Source organism: Stegostoma tigrinum, chromosome 22 (assembly GCF_030684315.1).
Source record: "Stegostoma tigrinum isolate sSteTig4 chromosome 22, sSteTig4.hap1, whole genome shotgun sequence".
Taxonomy (NCBI): domain Eukaryota; kingdom Metazoa; phylum Chordata; class Chondrichthyes; order Orectolobiformes; family Stegostomatidae; genus Stegostoma; species Stegostoma tigrinum.
Window position 1 is genome coordinate 14952657 of NC_081375.1, and position 25373 is coordinate 14978029.

Consider the following 25373-nt stretch of genomic DNA (forward strand, 5'->3'; position numbering starts at 1 on the left):
AGAATTGATTAGATGATAGAAGCAGCACAAACGTCAGTCTTCAGAGCGCTATAGTTGACGTTTGAAACAAGACTCACTGAAGCTGCTGGGTGATCTGGAGGTGGTCACTCGGGAAGGGAGTTCATTCACTAGGAGACTGTAACTACGGTTACAAACAACATTCTCTCCTCAAGTGACTGGGAAATCAAGCAAAGCTCATGTAGATAACAGACTGGGTTAAGCATTGTAGATATACAAACATTTGTTTTTGTTCTCTTTGTCAGAGATTGTGATGACCAAGGTGTAATATAAAAAGGTCCCTGCAGCGCGAGGTGGTGAGGGAGATTTTTCCTCGGTCAAATTTCACAGATGTGCTGACCTTGTTTGGTAAAATGTTTTGTACTTTTTTTTAAAAAAAAGTTGGTAAATTTCTACAAGATCAACATCTCTGAGCAATCAGAATTCGAGGAGTGGCTCAGTTGGCTCAAATTTCTGTCGAATATGAGCTTCATGTTTGACCCATTGGATCTGGTGTAGCCTTGTACGTCCTGTGTAGTTAGCAAACCTCTGAACAGGAGGGTGGAAAATGTAACAGGGGAACAAACAAGGGAAAGAGAGGTTAGCAGTTTACTCTTTTGATGACTTAATTATACTCCTGCGCACAAAGCCTTCTATACGGGAAATTTTTTGTACAAAAGTACTTTCATTCAAAATAAACCTGACATGCCATAAATTCTTCTTTTGAAAATAACAGGAAAACATTCCTGAGTATGCAATAAGTTTTTATCCTGATGCCTGGGTTGAATTTAAATTGTTATGATATATATTTTATTTTAAAATTGACAAGAATGTTAATGGCCATTGATGTTCTAAACAATGGTACACTTTCGCACAGGCCTCTGATTTACAATCCAGTAACCTTCCGATGATAGACTGCAGTGTAATTTGATAACCTGTAACCACCACTCTGTCCTTCTCTAGGTACGTGACGAAATCCATTTTCAGATCGAACAAGTTGTTAAAGATGAGGCTGAACACACTGCAGCTTCCTTGGTGGATCAGCCTCCTCCCGGGGACCGCAGCCGTCGCTCCAGTGGGTTGTGCTGCTAGTCTCGACTCACTTTACTTCAACCTATGTGATTTATCAGCTGTCTGGGGGATTGTGTTACAAGCTCTAGCCAGTGCAGGCATACTAAGTTGCTTTGTGCTGTCACTGGTTTTATTAGCGAGCATACCCTTTGTCCAGGACAGCAAGAGGAAGAGCACCATTGGAATTCAGCTTTTCTTCATTTTTGGCACATTTGGGCTCTTTTGCCTGGTTTTTGATTTCATTATCAACAAGGACTTCGCAACCTGTGCTTCCAGAAGGTTCTTGTTTGGCGTTCTGTTTGCAATCTGCTTTTCCTGCATGTTGGCACACTCTATCAGACTTAACTTGCTTGTAAGAAAAAACAATGGCCCTAAAGCCTGGCACATTTTTAGCCTGGCACTTTCTCTCACCTTTGTGGAAGTGATAATAAACACTGAATGGTTAATAATCACCATTGTAAGGAATAATGGCACCAGTTCTGCATTTCTTGGAGATCCTTGCAATATTGCTAATATGGATTTTGCTATGGCTTTAATTTATGTCATGTTTCTTATCGTAGTTACATTTGGTCTTGCTGTGTCCACTCAGTGGGGTCATTTTAAACACTGGAAGAAACATGGCATATTTATCCTTGTCACAGTTAGTTTCTCCATCGCCATCTGGATTGTGTGGATTGTAATGTATGTTTATGGAAATAAGAAAGTCGGAAATCAAACCTGGAATGATCCAACACTCTCTATTGCACTGGTTGCCAATGCCTGGGTGTTTGTCTTTATGTACATCATCCCCGAGATCTGCCACCTGACAAAAGCTAGTATGGAGCAGCATTATGTTGAAGAGGTATATCCAACAAGAGGAGTGGGCTATGAGACCATCCTAAAGGAGCAGCAAGCTCAACACATGTACATAGAAAACAAGGCATTCTCGATGGATGAACCCAATGCAGGTTAGATCAGTTATGTTCTGAATCATTTGAAGTTTAAATCTGTAGATACTACTTTCCTTCCGTTGATTGTCTGGACTAGAACCGTCCCAATTAGAAGTTGGCACTGAGCAGCTTTATTATGAATTAACCAAACTTCTTTTGGCTTTGGCTGATGGAAGGTTTGATTTTTCAGGCTCTCTTTAGTAGTTTCACCACACTCCCAGCAACGTTATTATCAGTCCTCATTGCTGCCTGTTCTCATAATTACACTAACATTTGTCAGATATCACATTTAGCAATGTTGTTATAGGTAACTGAGTCGACAACCAATTCACAAGGTTGGTTAGTAAAGAGAGTGGAGAAATCTGAACAGTCGCTTTAAAAGTTGGAAGTTGGATTGCAAAAATTTTCCATATAGTTTTTATTTATAAATTGTAGCTTCTGCTGTGCAGTGGATTTGAACATTGCCCAGGGCCAAGATGGCACAGATTGCTTTGTTTATATGTTCATGGAGTTTGACTGTTGCTAGCTGAGCAAGCATTTACTGTCCATCCCAAATTGCCCCTTGATCATAGTGGCTCTGTAGGGCCATTTGACAGGGTAATTAAGGGACAATCACATTGCTGTGCAATTACTAGGCAGCTCGGTGCATGCCGATCAGAATGCCAATGATTGGGCTCTGCTTCCAAAAGTCACTGCATGGATGGACCTCAGATGTCTACACAGCGACAAAATGAGTAGCAAGGAATGTTGCCGTGCGTTAATAATCAGATGTAAGCCATAGCACATATGGATGACATATTTCCTTCCTTAAAGGACATTAGGGAACCAGGTACACTTTTACAATAATTGACAATGGGTAGCTAGCTCTTAACTGCATATTTTTTTCATTAAACTCATATTTCATTATCTACCATGGAAGGATTCTAACCCATGAGCACAGATCATTGCCTGGGGTTCTGGCTTAATAGTTCAGTGACATTACCATTACCCCACCGTCTCCCCTCAGAGATGGGCCTTTTCTCAGAATGAATAAGTATTCAGAGTTTTATTTTTATACTTTTATTAAAATCAACAAGTAATAATCTACTGTCTGAAATTATTGAATAATGTTTTCACAACTAAAAGTTTAGAAGTTAAAGTCCCAAAGCTTCCTTCTGCTCAAACTTGTCAAGATAAGCTCCTCACTGAGCTACAGGACAGAGCAAAGTGTTCCATCTTTAAAAGGAGTTGAACTGCCCAATTTTCAGAAATGTAGCCCTAAGGTGTTTTTTTTATTGAAAGGATTTAAATACGAGGACAGAGCTCTGACCTCCCATCTTCAAAATGATGGAAGGAGAAAGAGAGGGAAAGATGAGAGGGGATAAAATCTAGAGAACAAAACCAAACCAGGATTTTTTTTTTAAATAGCTGGTCTTTCTTCCAATGTTGAAATTAGCAAGTTAAATAGTCTCATGAAATGAGAGCAGACCACATTTTAATCTTAAAATATTCCATGGGAAAAGAATTTCTCATTAGCTTTTACCAGCATCTCTTGCTGCTTTCCTGCCTCAGCAAAGATCTTGTATCAAAGAGAAGAACACTCCAACCATGCTTTCAACTAAATGATTATTACCAGAAAAGATTAACCCAAAGTGAGCAGGTAAATACAAAACCCACCTCTTAGCTATTCTAGCTTACACATTGTTGGTCTGACCATCCTAACTGTCAAGCCAATTCAAAGAATATAAATTCAGACTACAGGGCATTTTTCTGAAATTAAAAGCTAGCTTCCCTAAAAGTGACAGCTAAGCCTTTCTGGAGTAGTTGCAAAAACCCAGCTAGTTTGCTAATTTCCTTAAGGGGTGGAAACCTGCTGTTCTTGCACCATCTGGTCTCTGTGATTCCTGTCCCACACCAACACAGTTGGCTCTTAACTGCCCTGCAAAATGGCCATGTAAGCCACTGAGTTATTTTAAGAAGAAAACCCAGCACAGTCTTCTGTGGACAACTAAGGATGGTTTTTTCAATGTTGCTGAAAGCAGCATTCTTTTGCATTCAAGTGAAAGAGAAAGTGTTGGGTATTCTCTAGTAGCTGATCCCAGTGGCCATTATTTATTTTGGAGCTGTCGTAATGAATTCTAGTACGCTGACAAAGGACAGAGAGTTCTCACCTAACCCAGACCCCAGCATCCCCGCAAGGGCTGATGGATAACCATCAAATTGAAAGTTTGGGCAATTTTTAAACCTTAAGAATACAAGGGTCAATTGCAGCATTCCTGTCACTCCTCGGTCAGCACACTTTGAAAATTGAACTTGTAATGATTAAATTACTTGAGTTAAACTTGCCCGAGAGCCAAATGACTTTTAAAATAAACTGGGCAATTGTTTTGCTTAAGGAAAAAGCAGTGTGACTTTTTTTTCTATTTATTTTCCCAGCAAACAAGCCCAAATCACCTTATACTGGTTACACGGGTTACAATGGACAGCTTCGCAATAGTGTATATCAGCCGACTGAAATGGCATTGATGAACAAAACCAACGTAAGTTATCTCAATTTATAGGCATTTTGAAAACATTAACCACAAGCTTTCTTATCCTGCGTCTGGATGTGAGTCAAACAATGTACTGTAATAGAACAATGGCTTAAAAAGGTGTGATTGGTTACTATCACTCACACAAGCTATTCCTGTGCAAGACTGCCTTTGAATTTATTATTGATATGGTCCCACAGTGGATTTACCAGAACATGCACACTTAAAAAAGAATTATTAACATGTTAATCATTAGCTGGAAGTTTAAAAAGAATGAGAGATAATGGGAACTGCAGATGCTGGAGAATCCAAGATAACACAGTGTGGGGCTGGATGAACACAGCAGGCCAAGCAGCATCTCAGGAGCACAAAAGCTGACGGGTCTAGGTCTGAAATGTCAGCTTTTGTGCTCCTGAGATGCTGCTTGGCCTGCTGTGTTCATCCAGCTCCACACTTTGTTATCTTAGTTTAAAACAAATGTTGTTTGTAACTGGAGAGCCAGAGTCTACTTATTTTGAGGTTAAACAGTAGATTTAAGAAAATCGAGCAGCACAAATATGTCTTTTTCTTTACTTTCATCGCACTGTAGCTCCCGTTCATTATGTTGCACAGTACTCTGATGTGCAGGGTGAAAATCATGAACACCCCTTCTTGCTGGCAGATATGGTTTATCCAAAAAAATGACCTGTTTGGACCTATTATGTCTGGAGATTTTGGTGGGCTGCGCATGCATCCAAAAATAATCCTAATTAATTCAGTAACCAGTGATGTTTGAAGTTTACTGTTCTGAGGAAGGGTCACTGGGCCCGAAACGTTAACTTGATTTCTCTCCGCAGATGCAGCCAGACCCGCTGACCTTTTCTAGCAATTTGTTATTGTTTCTGATTTCTAGCATTTGCAGTTCTTCTTCTTTTTTTGCTGAAGTTTGCTATTCAACCCTTCCCAATTTAGGCATATTCCAGTTTAGACTTCACTTCTGGACTACAGGGCAGTCAGAGAAAAGCATCCAGGATCTTGGTCCTGATTTAATATCCACAAGTATCACCTAGAACTCATTGTTTCTGAATGTTGAGCAAGAATCAGTTTGAGTTTAGTTGAATTTGGCCTTAATTGTTAAATTATCTCTTTGCTGTCTAGACTCTTTGATTCTTGCCAGAGGTCATCCAGGAGTAGAACTCCAGTAAGAAAATACAAACTCCTATTGGCAAATTTTGCATATGAATGTTTAATGTTTTCCTGAGTTGAGAAAAAGGTCTATTAAGTGAACATACCATGAACCTCACCGTCAGAGGTTCTACATTAATGCCTTCAAAAGACAGAGTGGCATTCAAGAGTGACTTTGTGCCTTCACGTTATATCAAAATGAGTTAGTGCTTAAATAAAACAGAAGGATTAAGTTTGCAGAACTGTTAATGACTGGGAGTTGCTAATTTTAATCAATCTGCCTATTCTGTGTAAAATTACCACTACATGATCAGCATTTAGCAGAAACTAGAACAGACCACATTCTGCCAATTAATAACATATTGCATTGTCAAAGATGCCATTGCAAAAGATGTAAAACAAGGTCCAACTTTTCTGCTTTATCATGTGAATGTAAAAGGTCATACGGTGCAGAAACCTCCACCCTTGGGCCCAGCCAATCCATGCTGACCATGTTCTCAAACTAAACCACTCCTACCTGCCTTCACTTGGCCCATATCCTCTCAAACCTTTCCTATTCATGAATATATCCAAATGTTTTTTAAACATTGTGACTATACCTGCATCCACCACTTTCTCTGGAAGTTCCTTCTGCACACAAACAACTCTGTGTAAAAAAAAAAAATGTTGCCCATCATAAGCTTTTTAAAGCTTTCTCCTCTCACCTTAAAAAATATGCCCCCTAGTTTTAAACTCTCCCACCCTCGGGAAAAGATCCTTATCATTCGCCTTATCTATGCCCCCATGACTTTATAAACCTCAATAAGGTCACAATTGAAGAATTGCAGGGAATTATTTTTACCGTAATCTTATTGCAGTTTGTGCGTGTTTGTTTTGCACAAATTGGCTGGGGCAATTCCCACTTTTCAGTAGCGACTCCCAAGATACATACCTGGCTATGAAACATTTTGAACAAAGAAACATAAGGACAAGAGTGGATCACTCAGCCCCTCATGTCTGCTGTGCCACTACAGCTCACAGCTGATCATCCTCTCAATGCCATATTCCCAGCTATCTCCATTTCCCTCAGAAGTCATTAATATTTAGAAATCCATCTGTCTCTGTTCTGAACATACTCAATGGCTGAACCCCCACAGCCCGATAGGGCAAGAATCCCAAAGACTCAGTGCCCTCCGTATGAAGAAATAGATAGGGTTGACAGTAAGAATATTTTTCCTAGAGTTGAAATGTCTAATACAAGCAGGCATGCGTTTGAATTCAGAGGGAGAAAGTTGAAAGGAGGCGTGAGGGGCAAGTTTTTTTTACACAGAGAATGGTAGGAATCTGGAATGTGCTCCCTGGGGTGTGTGGTGGAGGTGATAGGGATGTTTAGGGGACTTTTAGATAAGCGCATGAACGTGCAAGGGATGGAAGGACACGGCCCAAGGGCAGGCAGAAAGGATTAGTTTAATTTGGTGTCATGTTCGACACAACATTGTGGGCTGCTCTATCTTCCATATTCACACCTCAGAACTAGATGGCTTGATCCTTACTTTGAGACTGTCACCCTTGGTTCTAGTCCAGGCAAAACATTCTATCTGCACCGTCCCTGCCTAGCCCTTTAATTTTTTTTAAGTTCCAATGAGATTTGGGATGCTCTGAGGTGATGAGGGCAGTGTAGAAATGCAAGTTATTTCCCCTCCACCCTGGGTTTGGCCTTTTCTTCTTCTTCATTTGTGCAAAGTAAAGTCACTATAGATCTTAGGTCTTAGAATCCCAGAGATAATGGGACTGCAGATGCTGGAGAATCCAAGAAAACAAAGTGTGAAGCTGGATGAACACAACAGGCCATGCAGCATCTCAGGAGCACAAAAGCTGATGTTTCAGGAGGAGTCTAGGCCCAATACGTCAGCTTTTGTGCTCCTGAGATGCTGCTTGGTCTGCTGTGTTCATCCAGCTTCACACTTTGTTGTCTTAGAATCCCAGCAGTGTGGAAACAGGCCCTTCGGCCCAGCAAATCCACACCTACTCTCAGAGCATTCCACCCAGACCCACTCCCCTATAATATACCTAATCGACACATCCCTGGACACTATGAGCAATATAGCATGGCCAATCCACCCAGCCAGCATGTCTTTAGTTCGTGGGAGGAAATCAGAGCCAGCTCTCTCATTACAGAGGCTGAGAGTTTAACCTCCGGGTCGCCACACATCAGGAAAAAGGGCACGTTTAAGAAGGCAGGACCTTCAATGTTGGCCTCAGCAGGTGCAAGAATCAGATCCAGGCTGTTGGTGATGCTCTGCACTGCAAACCAGGCATCCAGCCAACTGAGCTAACTGACCCCCTGAGGTCATATAACTGACAAGCTGCTTCAGAGAATTTATGGCTGACCACTGGCTGTACTTTTTTTGCTTTCCAGGGTTGCCCTACTCAGGAATGAAGACTTTACCTCTGAGCTACTAACTGTGCTTTTTGAGAATAGATGAAAGTAGTTGTTTAGTGTCATGCTTACTTATTTTATCACTGATAATGAAGTCCAAGCTTCTGGCAAAATGCTATTAAAAGCAATTAGCTTTCTAAAAATTATTTTTAAAGAAATCTATGGGCAAATATTAAAATACTCTGGATCTGAAAAGCAGTGACAACTCACCTCACCTCAATGTTTCAATGTATATTAACAAAGAGTGTACGAAATTTTAGCAGCTAAAATCATTGAGGGGTGGAGGTTCTTCTGCATAAACCCATTAATGCATCACAGCAAACATCGGCTGTAGTTCTTAAATTGAATTTGACAATGGGTGGGTTCAGCAAACCAAGATTAATGTTGAAACAGTACTCCACATTTATAATAAACTTTTTTCAATTAGGAACAAAATCTGTTTCAAACCTTTCACTAAACTATTTACAGTGTTAATAAAGTGAGTCTTTGCCTGAAACACAGAGCTAGAAAATAGCTGCATGATATCAGTAATTTTATATGCAGAATTGAACAGTGTCCAGTTACAGACTTTTTTAATTATCTGTTTCGGAAAGAGCCAGCTATCAGTATTAGGTTTTGACTGTGTTTGAGTTAATGTTAAAGACTGTTCTTTCTCAATGAGTTGTAATCACTCTAATGGTTCACATGAATTATGCTTTTAGTCATCTATTTCTCTTCCTCGTTACATTATCAATGTTGACATCTAGCTGCTGTTCTCATCTTGTGATCCTCCTGTGTCTTTATCAGGTTAGCACTTGTCAGAAACCTTTGCAGACTTTTATGTTATTAAGTTTGACCTGTTGTGTGTAGGAAGATGAGACACTGTCTTCTAATCTTGAAGCTGAAGTCCGTCCAGTGATGCAATTCTTTCCTCTAAAGTTGTCTTGGATGCACATTGTCCTCTGTTAATAGCATCCTCTGTCATGCTGTCATCACAATTTGAAATGCTTCCAGCGGTGTTCCATTTTTGTAGCTTTTTTAAAACATAATTCAGTTTAATGACACTAAACAAAAAAAAGTCAATAATATCTGACACTCCTATAAGTGTCAGCTGTGGTTCAGTAGCTAATACAATTGCATCATGTTCCTGGTTTAAACCTCAGTCCAGCATCTGAGCACAAACATCACTGTCTTACTTCAATGCTGCATTGTCAGAAATACTGCCTCTTGGTTGCAGACTTTAAATCAAAGTCCTATTTGCCTCTAAAAGCGGATATGAAAGATCCCACTGGCTTTATTTCAGTGAAGAACGGAGGAATTATCCCTAATCAATATTTATTCCTCAGACAGCATCACAAAGACAGATGCATTACAAAGGAATAATAGGAGAAAATGGACCCCAAAATGAAGTAGATGATATTGAGAGGAATGACCTGATAGTTGGTTAAACATATAGAATTAATGAGTAGCTTAAAGGGGAAAGGAAGGAGGCTAAGCACAGAAATTTAAGCAGCTTAGGAATGGACTGAAGATGCAAGCCATCCATGGTGAGTTTTTACAAGGAAGAGTAAGGAAAACCATAAAGGCCACATGAGGAACGGAGACTTTTGGAAAAATTTGTAGGACTTGGGATAAGAAAGCCTACATTTAAAAAAAAATCACATACTGAGAGCATGGCAAGTGGGCCAGTATTTATTGCCCATCCCTAATTCCTTAGGGGACAATAAAGAGCCAACCACATTGCAGTGGGTCTGGAGTCACATGTAGGCCAGACCAGGTAAAGATGGCAGTTTCCTTCCCAAAAGGCTATGAGTATGACTGTGAAGAAATCTAATACTGAGTTTCTGCAGTGACGCCAGCCAAGGCCAGTAAGGTCATGTTTCAGTGGTGACCAAGATTTGCTGGAGGCAGAATACAGGCAGGAAAAGTTTGGATGTGCTGAAGGATATAGGCAGGAATCGCTAAGCTTTGAAATGATAAAGGAGTGGATGACCCGTAGCTGTAGTTGATGAGCTGAGGTAAGTGGGGAGGTGAGGGATATTACAGTAGCATCTGGGCAGTCTTTGCATGGGCTGGATGAGGGGCTGACTTCTTGTCTCGGGGCCAAATAAAGAAATGGCAAAACTGTGATAGTGGCCCCGCAAACAAAAATGGTGGGAGATGTCTGGCCAGTAGTAAAGACAGTTGGCTAGGCCCTTCTCGAAGTTTAACAGGAGATGGTCTCAATTTGTCTGAACCTGGCTTTGGGGCAAGATTGACTGTGGCAGGGAAAGGGTAATGAGAGTAGATAGAAAGTTGGATTATGGATAGAACTGATCACCTCCAGCTCTAATTGTGCGAGTTACAATTTATTATTCGCTGACAGTGTTGACAAGGCATTTCTTGATGGTGGGGGACAGTGAAGGAAGATGAGTTACAAATCACTAGAAGTGGAACCAATGGCAGCCCCACAAAGGCCTTTAAGCTTGGAAGTGGAGCACCATTAAAAAGCTGCAAAGGGAACAGTTCATTGCTTAAATGGTAACATTGAGTGGGTTTCCATTGCTACACGATATTAAATGCACTGCCATGTAACAAAAAGAACATGGACAGCTATAGAAGTGTCAATCTCCAAAAGTATCCCTGTTACAGTACTCTGCCCTCTTGAGCGGTAACTAACAGCAAGATTTTGTACAACCGCAGAGATTTCTTAGAATTTACTCCATCAGGAGAAAGAAAATTTGCAAATTTTTCTTTCCCTGTTTAAAACAAAACATCTAATATCAGTTGGATCAGATGTTTAGTCAGGTGTTCTTTTGATAGAATAGCTCTGAGCTGGAAGGATTTACATGACCTTGGGTAAGTATTTATTTGCTGTGTTTATTTGACCAGCCTTGGGTTTGATGTATCTTTACAATGAAGGAAGGCTATGTTAACCATTTACGTTGACACTAGACTGCAGTCTTTTAAGGATGGCCATATACCTGCTGAAGACTGAAGGCACGTTTAAATAGCAGAACATTTTGTCGTCAACAGCAGAAAAGAATCATGGATGAGTGTGTCACAATAAACTCTACAGAGCAACAAATAGGCACAGTGTGGAGAAAACGTGCGTCAACACATGGGCATGCTGGGAGATCTTGCTCGTGCTCTGCGACAGTGTAGAACTCAGTTTGAGATTTCTGCAAAGTTTTGTTTTAACGTGCAGCACAATGATAATTATACATTCCCTGCTTATTTTGACGAAGGCTTGATTTATTTTCCCTAATTTGGGCTCCTAATTTGTTTCTTTGCCCTTCTGTGCACCCTTCATCCCCTCATCACTCCTGCCAACTTCTGCTGGCGAGGAATAAAGAAATACTGTAAAAGTGAAGCCCAAACGTGCCTCAATGTTTAATATCAAACAAGTGCTTTCATTTTGTAAAATCTTTAATGTCAACTAGCTCAGGTATGCCCCTCTCTTGTGCACTGTGATTCTGACTTAGCAGGTTATATCTGATGTTAAATGTTACAGCAAGAGTTACATACTCCAGTGTTTCCAGCTGACAGCCGTGGCTCCAGTTGTTTCCGATCACGGGAGCACTGCCAATTTTTCACCTCATTTCATTTTGAAGACAAGAAATACAAGATTTCTTTTTACACTTTCAATGGATTTTGGAATAAATGTGCATGCTAGCTTAAGTGCATTATTTTTGTTTTATAAATTGAATCCATTTATTAATTACAAATGTACAGGCAGTCTACCCATTGTAACCAGTTTGGAAATAAACTGGTCTTAATTATTTTTTGGACAGGTTTTTAATTTCCTGTTTGGGAAGGAATTGAAAGAGACGTGCTGTAATCGTGGGGTCTGATCCCACACTTGATGGGCACAGGTTGGATGCCTTGTTTACAGCTGTGACAAGCTCAGCTTTGCTCATGTTGCAAGCAGACATTATTCCAGCTTGGATATTTGGGTGCATCCTTTGCTGGGAATTTGATCCAGCAGTGAGTGAGGGGCAGCCAGTGTTGGCCATCAAGTTGGCCACTCCAAGGAGCATGTAGGAAGAGGTTCATGAGAGCGGCCCCTGGACCCAACTTGCTGAGTGGGCACCATGGTCATGAGAAGCTTAACTGATGAGGAATGTTTGAGGGCTCTGGGACTATACTCATTGGAGCTTAGAAGGATGAGGGGGCATCTAATTGAAACTTACAGAATACTGAATGGCCTGGACAAAGTGGATGTTGGGAAGATGCATCCATTGGTCGGACAGACTAGGGCCCAAGGGCACAGCCTTAGAGTAAAGGGTAGACGTTTTAGAACATAGAACAGTACAGCACAGCACAGGCCCTTCTGCCCGTAATGTTGTACCAACCGATTATCCTACTAAGATCAAATTACCCTGCATACCCTACATTTTACTGTCACTACAAGTCGGTGAGATGCCCAGCTCTTAACTGGGGAATAAAATCACATGAGAAAGAAGTAGTTGTTGTGTCAGAAGATAGGACGAATCAGCATGGAAACAGGTCCTTCAGTCTAAACTGGTCCATGCTGACCATGGTGCCCACTCAGCAAGTTCCAATTGCCTGCATTTGGACTAGAACAGTGGCTCAGTGGTTAGCACTGATGCCTCACAGCAGCAAGGATCCAGGTTTGATTCCAGCCTCGGGTGACTGTCTGTGTGGAGTTTGTGTGTTCTCCCCGTGTCTGTGTGGGTTCCCTCCGAGTGCTCCGGTTTCCTCCCACAGTCCAAAGATATGCAGGTTAGGTGGATTGGCCATGCTAAATTGCCCGTAGTGTTCAGGGATGTGTAGATTACGGGGATGGGTCTGGTGGGATGCTCTGGGGGTTGGTGTGGACTTGTTGGGCCAAAGGGCCTGTTTACACGCTGTAGAGATTGTACAATCTAATTTGGCCCACATCCCTCTAAACCCTTCTCATCCATGTACCTATCCAATTTTTATTTTAAATCTTGCTATTGTACTTGCCCCAACCACATTCTCTGGCATCCCATTCCCTATACGCACTGCTCTCTGTGTGAAGAAGTTGCCCCTCAGGTCCTTCTTAAATTTTTGCTCCCTCTCCTTAAACCTATTTCCAGGGAAGGAAGACTATATGCATTCATCCTATCTATGTCCCTCATCAATGTGTACATCTCAAAAACGTCACCCCTCATTCTCCTATATTCCAAGGAATAAAGACCTACCCTGGTCAATGTCTCCTTATAACTCAGGCCTACAAGTTCTGGCAACGTCCTCGTAAATCTTCTTTGCCCACTTTCCGGTTTAACTATCTCTTTTGTATAACATGGTGACCAAAACTGTACACACTACACTAAGTGCATCGTCATCAATGACCTCTAAAACTGTAATGTCCTAACTCCTATACTCAATGCCTCAACCAATGAAGGCCAGCATGCTACACACCTTTCTCAAGACACTGTCTACCTATGATGCTGCTTTCAACTAACTATGTACTTGCACTCCTAGACCCCTCTGTTCCACAACACTCCTCATGACCTTACTATTTAGTCTATAAGTAAGCCCTAGTTTGACTTTCCAAAGTGCAGCCCCTCACTCTTATCTGTATTGAATTGCATTTGCCAATCCTCAGCCCACTTACCTATCTAAGCAAGATCCCTCTGTAATTTTTGGATAACCCTCCTCACTATCAACGATACCTCCTAATTTTGTATCATCTGCAAACTTACTAATCATGCCTTTTACATCCAGATCATTTATGAAAATAACGATTAACAAAGGTCCCAGCACTGACCCCTGTGTCACAGGCCTGGAGTCTGCGAACAACATTCAACTATCAGCCTCTGCTTCCTACCATTGAGCCAATTTTGAATCCAAATTAGCTAACTCTCCGTGGAGCTCTTTCATGATTAATTTTCATGAGTAGCCTGCCATGCAGTGTCTTGTCAAAGGTCTTACTAAAGGCCATATAGATAACATCCATTGTCTTACGCTCATCCATCCTCTTGGTTACATCTTTGAAAAACTCTAAAAGATTTGTCAGACACAGAGATGAAGAGAAACTTCTTCAGCCAGAGAGTGGTGAATCTATGGAATTCACTGCCACACAAGGCTAGGGAGGTCACTGAGTACATTTAAGACTGAGATAGCTAGGTTCTTGATGATCAAGGGTTACGGGAAGAAAGCAGGAGAATGGGGTTGAGAAACTTATCAGCCAGGATTGAATGGCGGATCAGACTTGATGGGCTGAATGGCCGAATTCCTGCTCTTATGGTCTTATGTAGTTCGATACGTCTTAAAATCCTGCAGCCTGCAGCGCTCCCTTTAAGGCAGTGCATGGATCTGGTTTTCCTGTGTGAGGCCAGTGTCTAACACTCCCACAGTGGAGGTGGGAGGGTTTCCTGAAGTGTATCAGGGAGAGGAATGAGCTGTCAGAGTTCTGCTGGCAGTGATCAAAGTTTGGATATGGGCTAAGGGCTGTGGTGAACCAGAGCTTCCAATGTGTGCGATTGCTAACTGTGCAGCATGAGACCAGGGCAATAACCACATGAGATCTCCTGATTGCCTGTGGGACCAGTGCTAGGAGGAATTGCTACATTCCATGGAGAATCAGTCAACAAATAAACTTGGGGGGAAAAAAATGTGCCTTAATACCTAGAGCTAAAATATGCAGATTAACCGAGAAATCACAAATAACATCCCTCAGGTATGCCAAAATAGTTTTAATTTCAATTGTTTTACAAAATGCAAACTAAGTAATATTCATCAGCTTTCTTAATTTGTGCATGGATAATTGTTTTGCATTGGTGATTTATAGCCAATAATTTACAAAATTGCTTATTTTCTGTCAACTCCCTTTGCACTATAACCTCAGCATGTTCTTAATGTTTCTTTATTGAAAGGTCCTTATTCACTCCGTTTTGTTTTGTTCTTCAAGTCGTTAGAAAATCCCTATGACCATTATATCCCGAGGGTCACCATTAACCAGTCGGCATTTTCCAGTAACGCCTCCACCCTCCGTGCAGAGGATGCATTTACAGCTGAGAGCAGGCAGCCTGCCCAACAAGATGGCGGCAGTGGACCAACATTTTAACACCTTGCATGGCTGCAGAGAGAGCACCGACAAAATGTATGGCTTTCAATCCGCGTGTGTGTGTGTTTGTGGCTGTCTGAGGGATGCCCTAGACAGATGTACAATTAGTCAAGTGGTACTGGAGATGCATGTTGACCAGACAAGAAACAAAGAAGTGGGGGTCCCAATGGCTGTATTATTGGACTCCCAACATTTTAGATGCAATACTTTGCTTGTGGTCTAAAGATATCTCATGGCTAGCTACGATTTTCTCTTTGCAGGCTTTTTTGTTATCAACTCAAAACGTTACCTTGTTCATTCCAACATTAACAAATCTGGGATTCCTTAACCACATCCCCCTGCCCCAGCCATTCACCCGTAAATGTGTAAGCTTTTAAAATCTAACCTAATCTCTGTGTGTCTTCTAAACACATCACGATTTCTCTCATGTAACCTGGACCAGCCACATTAGCACTGTGGGTGAAAGAGCAGGTAGGGAGGCTGGAACTTTGTAATGAGTAACTCCCCTCTCATCAACCCAAAGCTTGCCCACCATCTACAAAGCAAACTCCAGAGTAATCATGGACAACTTTCCATTCACCCGGATGTGTTTGGCTCCAACAATACACAAGCCAGGCCCAAGCTCCATTGTTAGCCCACCCACCACCTCAACAGTTTACTGGCCCTACCACTATCACGCCTGTGGCATCTACAAAGAGGCACTGCAGTAATTCACCAAGAATCCTGTGGCTGTACCTTCCAAACCTGGAAGCTGTAACACCTAGAACAACAAGGGCAGCGGACACATCGATAGATGTGCAAGCCTGCCTCCACTTCACACACCGTCTTGTCCTACAACAAAATCCTAAGCCGCCTCTCTGACAGCATCGTGAAAGTATGCACACTATATGGACTTCACGGTTCAAGAAGGCAGATTACTGCCACCTTGTTGAAAATGATTGGGCTAAGTAATAAATTCTGACCTAGCCAGCGATACCTGTATCTGTATGTCGTAATGAAAGCAGTGATTCATGCACCATGGACCTAGGATGCAGCAAACAGGTTCCAGTTTAGCACCTACCCCAAACAAGCAGAGGTTCAGTTCTGGTTTCCATTGTTTTGTCAATATGTTTCAAATTCGTTGAAGCTGGGCCAGCACAAGCTGTGTATCAAATGTTTGCAGTACCATAAGGGGCCCCCGAACCTCCCCACCTTAAGACAGTTTGTTTTTCTTTAATTATTTAACTGTACCTGACTGGGATATTTGTAAAATCTGCAATCAGTTAAAGACTTTGGATTTCTTCCAGTCCTCTTTTTTTTCCAGTTTCCTCTCGTGACCTGTTTATGGCTCTGAATCAAACTGTTCAGGCAAAAAATCCAGCTGAATTTAGGATTATGTTCATGCTTCTAAAGCCCCTGCACAAATTTTGTGGGCATTTTGGGATGAGTAATAAGTGGTGACCTCATTAGCAACAACCACAGTCTACGAAATAATAAATAATTAATAAAATACATGGTCTTGCAACTGTTGTTGTTCAGCTAAGAACGGGCAGGAGTCAATCATCACAATAAAAAGGAACAGGTTACTGCACATGATATTGCATTAAAAGTTTTACTGAGTAACTTACTATTTATTTTATACTCTGAACCTGTTTTCTAGAAGGCTCTTTTTAAACATTTGGAAGTGCATAACCTCCTCACAACAAACAATTAACTTAAACGATCACAGATACCAAACTCCTTTGCAATTTCTAGTTAAAACAAAATACTTCTGCTCAAATTCTCGGGATTTTTTTTTTGGACTGAACAATCAGCTCAATTAATGTTCTGAACAGCAACTGTGGCTTTTCCAGTTGGTCCCTGTATTGATTTTTGGATTGATTTTCCACTGGGCCACTGAATGTTTTCCAAAATACACATTCAGATTCCACCACACATCCCCCAGTTAAAAATTGAATGACAAGCTTCAAATGAAGGCTCTTTGTTGACACAGTGATATATTTTCCAACATGTTGCTAATATGAATGATTAATTTTCTCGAACATTTTTCTGGTAAAATGAGGATAGATTTTTTTTTTTCCCCATTTCTTTGCCCACTAGCCTTAACAATCCATCTCTCAGTGTGGGGTGGGGTGGGTTTGGGTCAGGGATTAACTACCCCAAACTGTACAGCTGATACATAAGGATCAGTGACACTTGCAAATTCATAAAATCTCGAATGTTCTTAGTAAACATTCTGCCATGAAAACCATAGGCATTTGTGTTAGTCAGTGTGAAATCTGTGGAAATACTATAAATGAGCCTGTGAAGATTAAGTGCTTTGTTTTCCTGTTTCACTAAAAATTTAAGATAAATGCAAATGTAAGGGATGCGCGTGATCTTGCTGCTGACAAGTTAGTGAATGTTTTCCCTTCATTCTGTTAGAATGTCACAAGGAGAAATGAACAGAGAGAATCTTCACATTGAGACTAAAGATCCTCACCAGATAGAGGAATTATTAACTTGGGGTTTTTGTGCAATACGAATATATTTTATGCAGATCATTTCTCACTTTTGCTGTCTAGTCTAGTGATCGTTCTGAACTAACATGGGGAAAACAGCAACATGTTACTGACATGAACGATAGCTTCTATAAAACACTTAGAGCAAAGTGAGGATTGGTGATTTTCTACCTAATTTTTAATCGCGTCATAATAACCCATCTCATCTCTTCATATGAACAGGTGAGGACCCAATATGGAAAATCTCTGTGGTGAAAGGAGTCTCTCTGCCAATAGTTTGCAATAAAACTTTTTCAAAAACTGCAACTTCAGGCCTTTGCTGATATTGTTTTCCATTCTCTGAGCGACACTAGATCAGTGGGAGCAAAGTCCTGTTGCTGTGGCATTTGAGCTGGAAATGAAAAGGATCATTTTCTGAATGCAACTGGGTTTAGGCATTCTGCTTAGCAACTGATTCAAGCCCCAGTGAAGGAGTGGACCATACAAAGGCAGGATGGAGACTGCACTGTCACTACGTGTTCTCAGTCCACATTAAGCGTTGCCTTCAAAGTCTTTCTGCTGAATAGATTTCGAAAAGCTATGACTCTACACCACATGGACTGCAATGGTTCAAGAAGGCAGCTCACTATCACATCCTCCAGGGCAATAAGAGATGAAGCAATAGATGCTGCGACATCAACATCCCAGGAGAGAATTTTTAAAAATAGATGCAATGATGGTTACTAAGGCGATTGTCAGGCAATCAAAACTTTCTTTGCAGTACAATGCCTTGTAAATGTGATTATGTCAACCTTTATTTTTGCTGTCTGCCTCTTGAATGATGTTCGGGGCAACGTAAATGTGCTGTTTGTGAAAACAACAATGAAGAGGTGCAGACAATGCCTGAAAAGAAAACCAGTTTCTTGCCATGTTAAGGAGAGATGGGCTTAATATTCTGTATGGACTCTGTAATGAGACTACTGTTCAGTCCTGTGATGTAAAACTGAAATGATCCATTTCATTGTCCAGACCACCTGAAGGACTATCAGCTATTGGAATACAACACACACTTAGGAATTGCCTGCTGCTCCAGGGTGAAGTAATGCTGTGTCAAAACGTGGCTTGCTATTCCTTAAGTCTTATAGATTAGTGGAGAATTAATCATCTTATTTCTGCAAGGCCAGCTATCAGCCTGCAACAGAAACGTAAGATTTAGATCACTTAAACAATCAGAATGAACCAAACCAAAAACAAGCATGTGTTTTAATGCACAATCCTGCTGTCTGAAACACAAACCTTCAATTTTGTTAGCAAAAAATACTGCATCTTTTATTAGTGTAAGCACCTTTGTATCTTGTGTATGTGTGATGAGATGATACTGTCTACGCTGCTTACTATACTAACTATGGTAATAGGCTATAACAGTACTGTTACATGGGGACAGCCTTCAAAGGCTAAATTTGTTGTTGAGGACACAATTGAGAGATTCTAAACACTTCTCAGGGCCATATTTTCCTCTGGCTGTAAAACCTAAAAATCAAATGCTATGTGAAATAATAGTAAAGTGATGGTGAGGTAAATGAAGATATCAATCTGCTCTTCTGTTTTGATTCCGCATCTAGCTCCCAAGGTAAAATGAATTTACAATGGTTAGCCTTAAAGGGAAACCTTGTGTGCTAATAACCTGGGCTGACTTTTCCACGATCTGAATGGTGGACATGCACGGCTGTGCGTGCATTCTGGGTGTATGTCGGCTGGTGAATGTTACATTCAGAATTTCATGACTTGAGCTCCTGGTTGGTGAGTTCTTGCGGGCGTGCATTCAGCAAGGTGCCTGTATACATGCTGATACTGGCTGCTGTGACAGATGTGGTCCCTGAAAAGCAGGGTTCTTCCTTTATCACGAAGATGGCATTGGCATTATCAGCATCTAAACACAATTCTCCATTTGAGTATTGTGTGATAAATCATTTTTCTATTAATGATGTAAGACACATATGTTTGCCTTTCATGTTACATTAGGTGCGCCATCTGGCATTGCAGTAATTTATTTAACTACCACTTTTTTACTGCATTAACACACAAACTAGGAGTAGGAGCAGACGATTTAACCCACTCGAGCTAGCTTTGCTGTTTAATATGATCATGGCTAACCCTCTATCTCATTGCCATTTTCCTACTTTCTCCCTAAACCCCTTGATGTCTTTAAAATCGAAACATACATCTGTCTCTTTCTTGAATATACTAGATGACTTGGCCTCCACGGCCTTCGCAAGTTCACTCCCCTTACAGTGAAGAAATGTTTCCTCATCTCAGTCCTAAAAAGTTAACCCCCAATCCTGAGACTGTGACCCCTGGCCGTAGACTTCCCAGTCAGTGAAAACATCCTCCCTGCATCTAGTGCGCCCAGCCCTGCTAGAAGTTGGTACGTTTCAATCAGATCTCCCTCTCATCCTTCTAAATTCTAGTAAATACAGGCCCACTTGAACAAATCTCTCTTCTTTGGATAGTTCTGTCATCCCTGCTTAGAGGTTATAGAATAGAACATTATAGCACAGTACAGGCCCTTCGGCCCTCGATGTTGTGCCAACCTGTCATACCGATCTCAAGCCGATCTAACCTACACTGTTCCATGTACGTCCATATGCTTATCCAATGATGACTTAAATGTACCTAAAGTTGGCGAATCTACTACCTTTGCAGGCAAAGCGTTCCATTCCCTTACTACTCTTTGAGTATAGAAACTACCTCTGGCATCAGTCCTATATCTTTCACCCCTCAATTTAAAGCTATTAGCTAAAGCTATAAGCCTTGTGAACCTTCCCTGCACTTTCTCTATGACAAATATATCCTTTCTTAGGTAGAGAGACCAAACTGTGTGCATAACTCCAGATGTGGCTTCATCAAAGCTCTGTACAACTACAGTAAGACATCCTTACTTCTGAACGCACATCCCCTTGCCAGAAGTCAATATAAACCATTGCCTACCCAATGGTTCACTACAGTTGCCTGTTTGCTTTCATTGATAAAGATGCTCAGATTTATTTTTACATCCACACTTCCCAACATGTCACCATTTAAATAACACTCTTCCTCTTTTGGTTTTCACATCGCTGTATATAATGTCACATTTAGCTATATTGTACTGCATTGTCAATGTGTTTGCCCACTCACTCAATTTGTCTAAGTTACTGTGAGACCTCCTTGCATCCTTCTCAACTCACGTTCCCACTTCGTTATGCGTCGTCAGTAAACTTGGTAATGTAGCACTTGATTTCCTCATCTGAGTCATTTATATGTAATAAGAATAAGTTGGGGTTCAAGCATTGATCATTATAGGGCCCCACTGGTCACTGCTTTCCATTCAGAAAATGAACCATTTATTCCTACTGTCTGTTTCACATCTGTCAACCAATTCTCAGTTCATGAACTATGTATTATCCCCTATTCCATGGGTTTTACCTTTGCCCACTAATCTCTTGTGAGGGACTTTACCAAAAGCCTTCTGAAAACCCAGACACACCTTAATTGACTGGGTTCTCCCTTATCTACTCTACGAGCAACATCTGCAAAAAACTATAATGGATTTTTTTTGAGTATGATTTACTTTTTATAAACCCACGTTACCATTGTCCACTCTTGCTTCCAAATGTTCTGTTATCATGTCTTCTGTAATATACTCTAGCATTTCCCCACTACTGCATGGACCTGTATTTCTACCTGGTCTGATTTTTTTTTTCTCTCCCTCACTTTTTCAATAGTGGGGTTACACTTGACCCCTCCAATCTGTAGCACCTCTTCCAAAGTATATAGAATTTTGCAAGATGACCACCAATGCGTCCAGTATTTCCAAGGCCACTTCCTTCAGTATTCTGGGATGTAGATTACCAAACTCTAGGAATTTGTCAGCCTTTAACTATATTAATTTCCCCAGCACCATTTTCTTGCTAATACTGATTTTCTTCAATTCCACCCTCTCATTGGACCTTTGCTTCCCTAACATTTCCAGGAAATTATTTGTGAAGCCAGACCAAAGCATGCATTTTACTACTTTTTTGCTTGCTTTTGTAACTCCCCAGCTTCTGACTCTGAAGAACCCACATTTATCTATACTCATCTTTTTCTTTTTATATATTTTTAGAAGCTTTTACCATTACTTTCTATGTCCCTGGCAATTTAACTCTCATGCACTATTTTCCCAATCTTTTATTGAATTTTAAAATGCTCCCAATCCTGAGATTTTCATAGTTAAGAGCAATTGTTAAGCCTTAGTTCCATCTTTATGTTGATCATGATACTCCTTTTTTTACTTTACAATTTTTCAAATCATGGAACTTCTCAAATCTTTATCATGAGGTCAATAAATCAATCATTACTGGTAATGCTGACCTGCTTCTGTAATATCTATGTCTAGTGTAGGTTTGTCACTGCCTGCATCCACTGCTCTCCTTTGTCATTCATTGCCTATACGGGACTCAAAATTTCTGAGTGAAGAATTGAAACATTTAGCAGGGGCTTCATACTTTTGTGAGCAGTAAGCCAGTAATTGGTGCTATTTCTGTCTCTGGATGGGCATCAGATCCATTCCTGGCAGCCTACTCTGTGTGCCAAGAGTGAAGCCTAGCCTGGTCAATGTTTTGGTTGTGTTATTTTGTGATTAACTCTCAGCTGCTGTCTGTGATTGGGGATAGGCAGTAAATGTTGGCCTGGCTAGCAATACCACATCTCTTGAATTAGCTTGTAAAAAAAAACTTCCAAGTCAGGTGAGGAAGTCAATTAAACTTATAAAGATTTGGATGCTTGCATATTATGTGAATTGAAGCAAAATAGGTGTGTTGCGACTGGCAACTTGCTTTCAACTCCTGATTGAAACTTTGACAACAGAATTGTCCATTTGCAGTTTTTATGTGAGCCCACTATCCTCTGTGAAAGAGGAAAATATGGCCCTTTTTATAAGATTAAAGTTTTTAAATAACTGTGAGCTCAGCAATAATTTTCTTTTGGTGAACTCAAAAGTTGGTTTATTTGGCACAAGTTGGTTTAATAGAAATAGTTTGTAATAATTTAAGTACCTATATTCCTATGTTAGCCAAAGAATACACTTTCTAAACAGTGGATAAATGTTCTGTGGCATTTAGTACTGTGCTTTTTCACATGTTTTACAATTAGATTTTGTTATGTTTTAATAATATATCAATTGCATGTTTTGCTGTGAAATCTGAAGAATAATTTGCATCAGTGTAGAGGTTATCCCTTGTTTCTCATGTATATTGCTTAGATTCAATCAGAGGATGTGAAAAAGGCATCCCATTGTCACTTTTGTAACAAATTTTTTTTGTGTATTTATTTTGTCGCTGTTAGCATATACTTAAATTTACGTAGAGTAGATTAATCACACTTGCAAGCTGAAGTTCCAAGCTTGCATTCAGCAATGCATCTTTGAAGTAATTATCAATAATCCTGTATGAGTATTTGTGTGAATGTAACATTAATATACATTTCAGCATTTGCCATGTTGTGTTATTATTACAGTAGCTGTCTGCTGTCCCTTCACTCAGAATAAGCGTTTTAGTTACAATGGATTACAGCATTGAAGCAGGCCATTTTGGTCTGACTGACTGACACTGGGTCTACATGAGCTTCCTTTTACTTTATTCGATATAACTTTTAGCACATCCTTCTCTCCTTCATGTGTCCTGACCAGTACCTATTGACATTGGGTATGGTTAGAAAGGCAGAACATGACAATCCATCACTGAACAGCTGAGAACCAGATTCATGGGGAGCTTTTCTCTTCTGTCTCCTTTGTAAGGAAAATAAGGAGTAAAAATCCTAACCCCAAGTTATTAAAGGTCTTTACTGCCAATTCAGTCTCTTGGTCGAAAATACAACAGACTATGAAAGGTCCAGTTAGTCTAATATTCCATACTTGTGTTGCATAGAGTTGTAGAGTCACTGCAATTTTAATTTAATGCAGCAATTGTGGTTATTTCCAGCAAACTCCAAGTTTGAATAGTAGACCTGATTTGTTCAGCATGTCTATCTCACCATAATGGAATCACTGTCTCGCCCAATGATGTGTGAAATTCAGAGATTCTGGGTTACTTAAGCTTTTTTCCAGGGAATGCATGAAGCATCCTTTTGTTGCCATTGCTGTGAATAATCACTATATATTTTTAAGCTGTTATCCTAGTATGTTTCTCAAAGGAAGCCATTTCACAAATGTTATGAAATGAATCATTAGGATGTAACCCGACAGCAAAGGTGTCCAAACACTAAGAAAAATGCGAAGGTAAAGCCAAGACATTTAGATAGTTGTGTTGACTGTGTTGTACTGCAGGGGATGTTGCTACTTTAATGCTACAATTTTTTTGTTTAAAAATAAACTTTTCTTTATATTGCATGCTCCAGTTGTTTGCTTCTTTCACAAACCTTCTTGAACCAAAATAGGAAGTTTGTATGCTGCTCCTCGTATCAAATACAGTCATAGAGATGTACAGCATGAAAACAGACCCTTCGGTCCAACTCATCCATGCTGACCAGATATCCCAGATAAATCTAGTCCCATTTTCCATCATTTGGCCCATATCCCTCCAAACCCATCCCATTTGTGAATCCATCCGGATGCCTTTCAAATGTCCTAATTGTACCGGCCTCCTCCACTTCCTCTGGCAGCTCATTCCATACATGCACCACCCTCTGCATGAAAAAGTTGCCCCTTAGGTCCCCTTTAAATCTTTCCCCTCTCACCTTAAACCTAATTCCCTATAATTTTGAACTCCCCACCATGGGGAAAAGACCTATCTCTGGGTCAGAAATGTGGCATTTAAATTGAGGTCACTTAAGTAATTGAATGCAAAGAACCGGAAATGGGGGAGTATTGAGCATAGGCAACGTTATTCAGATCAGAATATTTGTACACTTTTCCAGCAATGGACTGGGAAGAGAGAATGCACCATAGAGTGTGTCTGTGCCTAAACATAGCAAATTACAGGGATGAGACCACTTTAATATGGGATGTGTAAGCTGACTATGTATTTTGTACCTTAGTCCTGCAGCTCACCAACTTTTCACAGAAACTACGTGCAGAAATTGGCCATTCAGTCTTTTTGAATAACATCTGATCTGCTATTCAATATTATCGTGGCTGATCCTCCGTCTCAAAGCAATATTCCCGTTTTCTCACTATACCCTGTGAGTAGCAAGTTAATACATGGTAGAGATATAGTTCGTTCAATCTCTGTTCTTAAGTGGTTTTACAGAGCCAGGCATTCATCTATGATGGGACTAGAACTAGCACTATTGGCTCCACTTGTTAGCTTGTGGCTCCTAACTCTAAAGCACAGGGCTCTACGTTCAAGTCCCACTCCAGGGATTGAGCCCAGACATCAAGACTAACACCCCAGTGCTGAGGGAGCATAATCCTGCCAGGGCTGTTATCTCTGGGTGAGACTTTAAGCTGTCTGCATGCTTGGGTAGATGTAAAAGATCCTGGTAGTATTATACTGAAGAAGACCAGAGGAGTTGTCCCCCAGTTCCCATCCAACAAATATCCCTCAGTCAACGTTATGAAAACGGATTATTGGCCATTCCTGCAATGTTGGCTGTGGGAGCTTTCTGTACACAGTTTGGATGTGGTCTTTGCACACTACGTTTCAGAAATACTTCATTAACTGAAAAGTCTTTTGAGATGTCCACTGTTGAGCAAGTCTTCCTTCATTTCAGCAGAAATGGGCAAAAGAGATGAATAAAAGCAAAATACTGCAGATGCTGGAACAAAAGCTGAAAGCAGTGGAGAAATCCAAAGTT

General features: G+C 40.6%; 1 protein-coding gene across 2 annotated transcripts in view; it reads left to right on the plus strand.

Annotated features, from left to right (window-relative positions):
* gprc5c (G protein-coupled receptor, class C, group 5, member C) overlaps window positions 1-23967 on the plus strand; it is a 28064-nt gene extending 4097 nt beyond the window's left edge. The window contains exons 2-5 of one of the 2 annotated variants that reach the window (XM_048555408.2): window positions 961-2015; window positions 4413-4516; window positions 14950-15141; window positions 17808-23967. In XM_048555408.2, coding sequence (XP_048411365.1) covers window positions 1004-2015; window positions 4413-4516; window positions 14950-15105 — 1272 coding nt within the window. In that variant the 5' untranslated portion in view covers window positions 961-1003 and the 3' untranslated portion in view covers window positions 15106-15141; window positions 17808-23967. The remainder of the gene's footprint in view (window positions 1-960; window positions 2016-4412; window positions 4517-14949; window positions 15142-17807) is intronic. The other variant, XM_048555409.2, reaches the window with a different exon arrangement.
* The last annotated feature ends 1406 nt before the right edge of the window (window positions 23968-25373 follow it).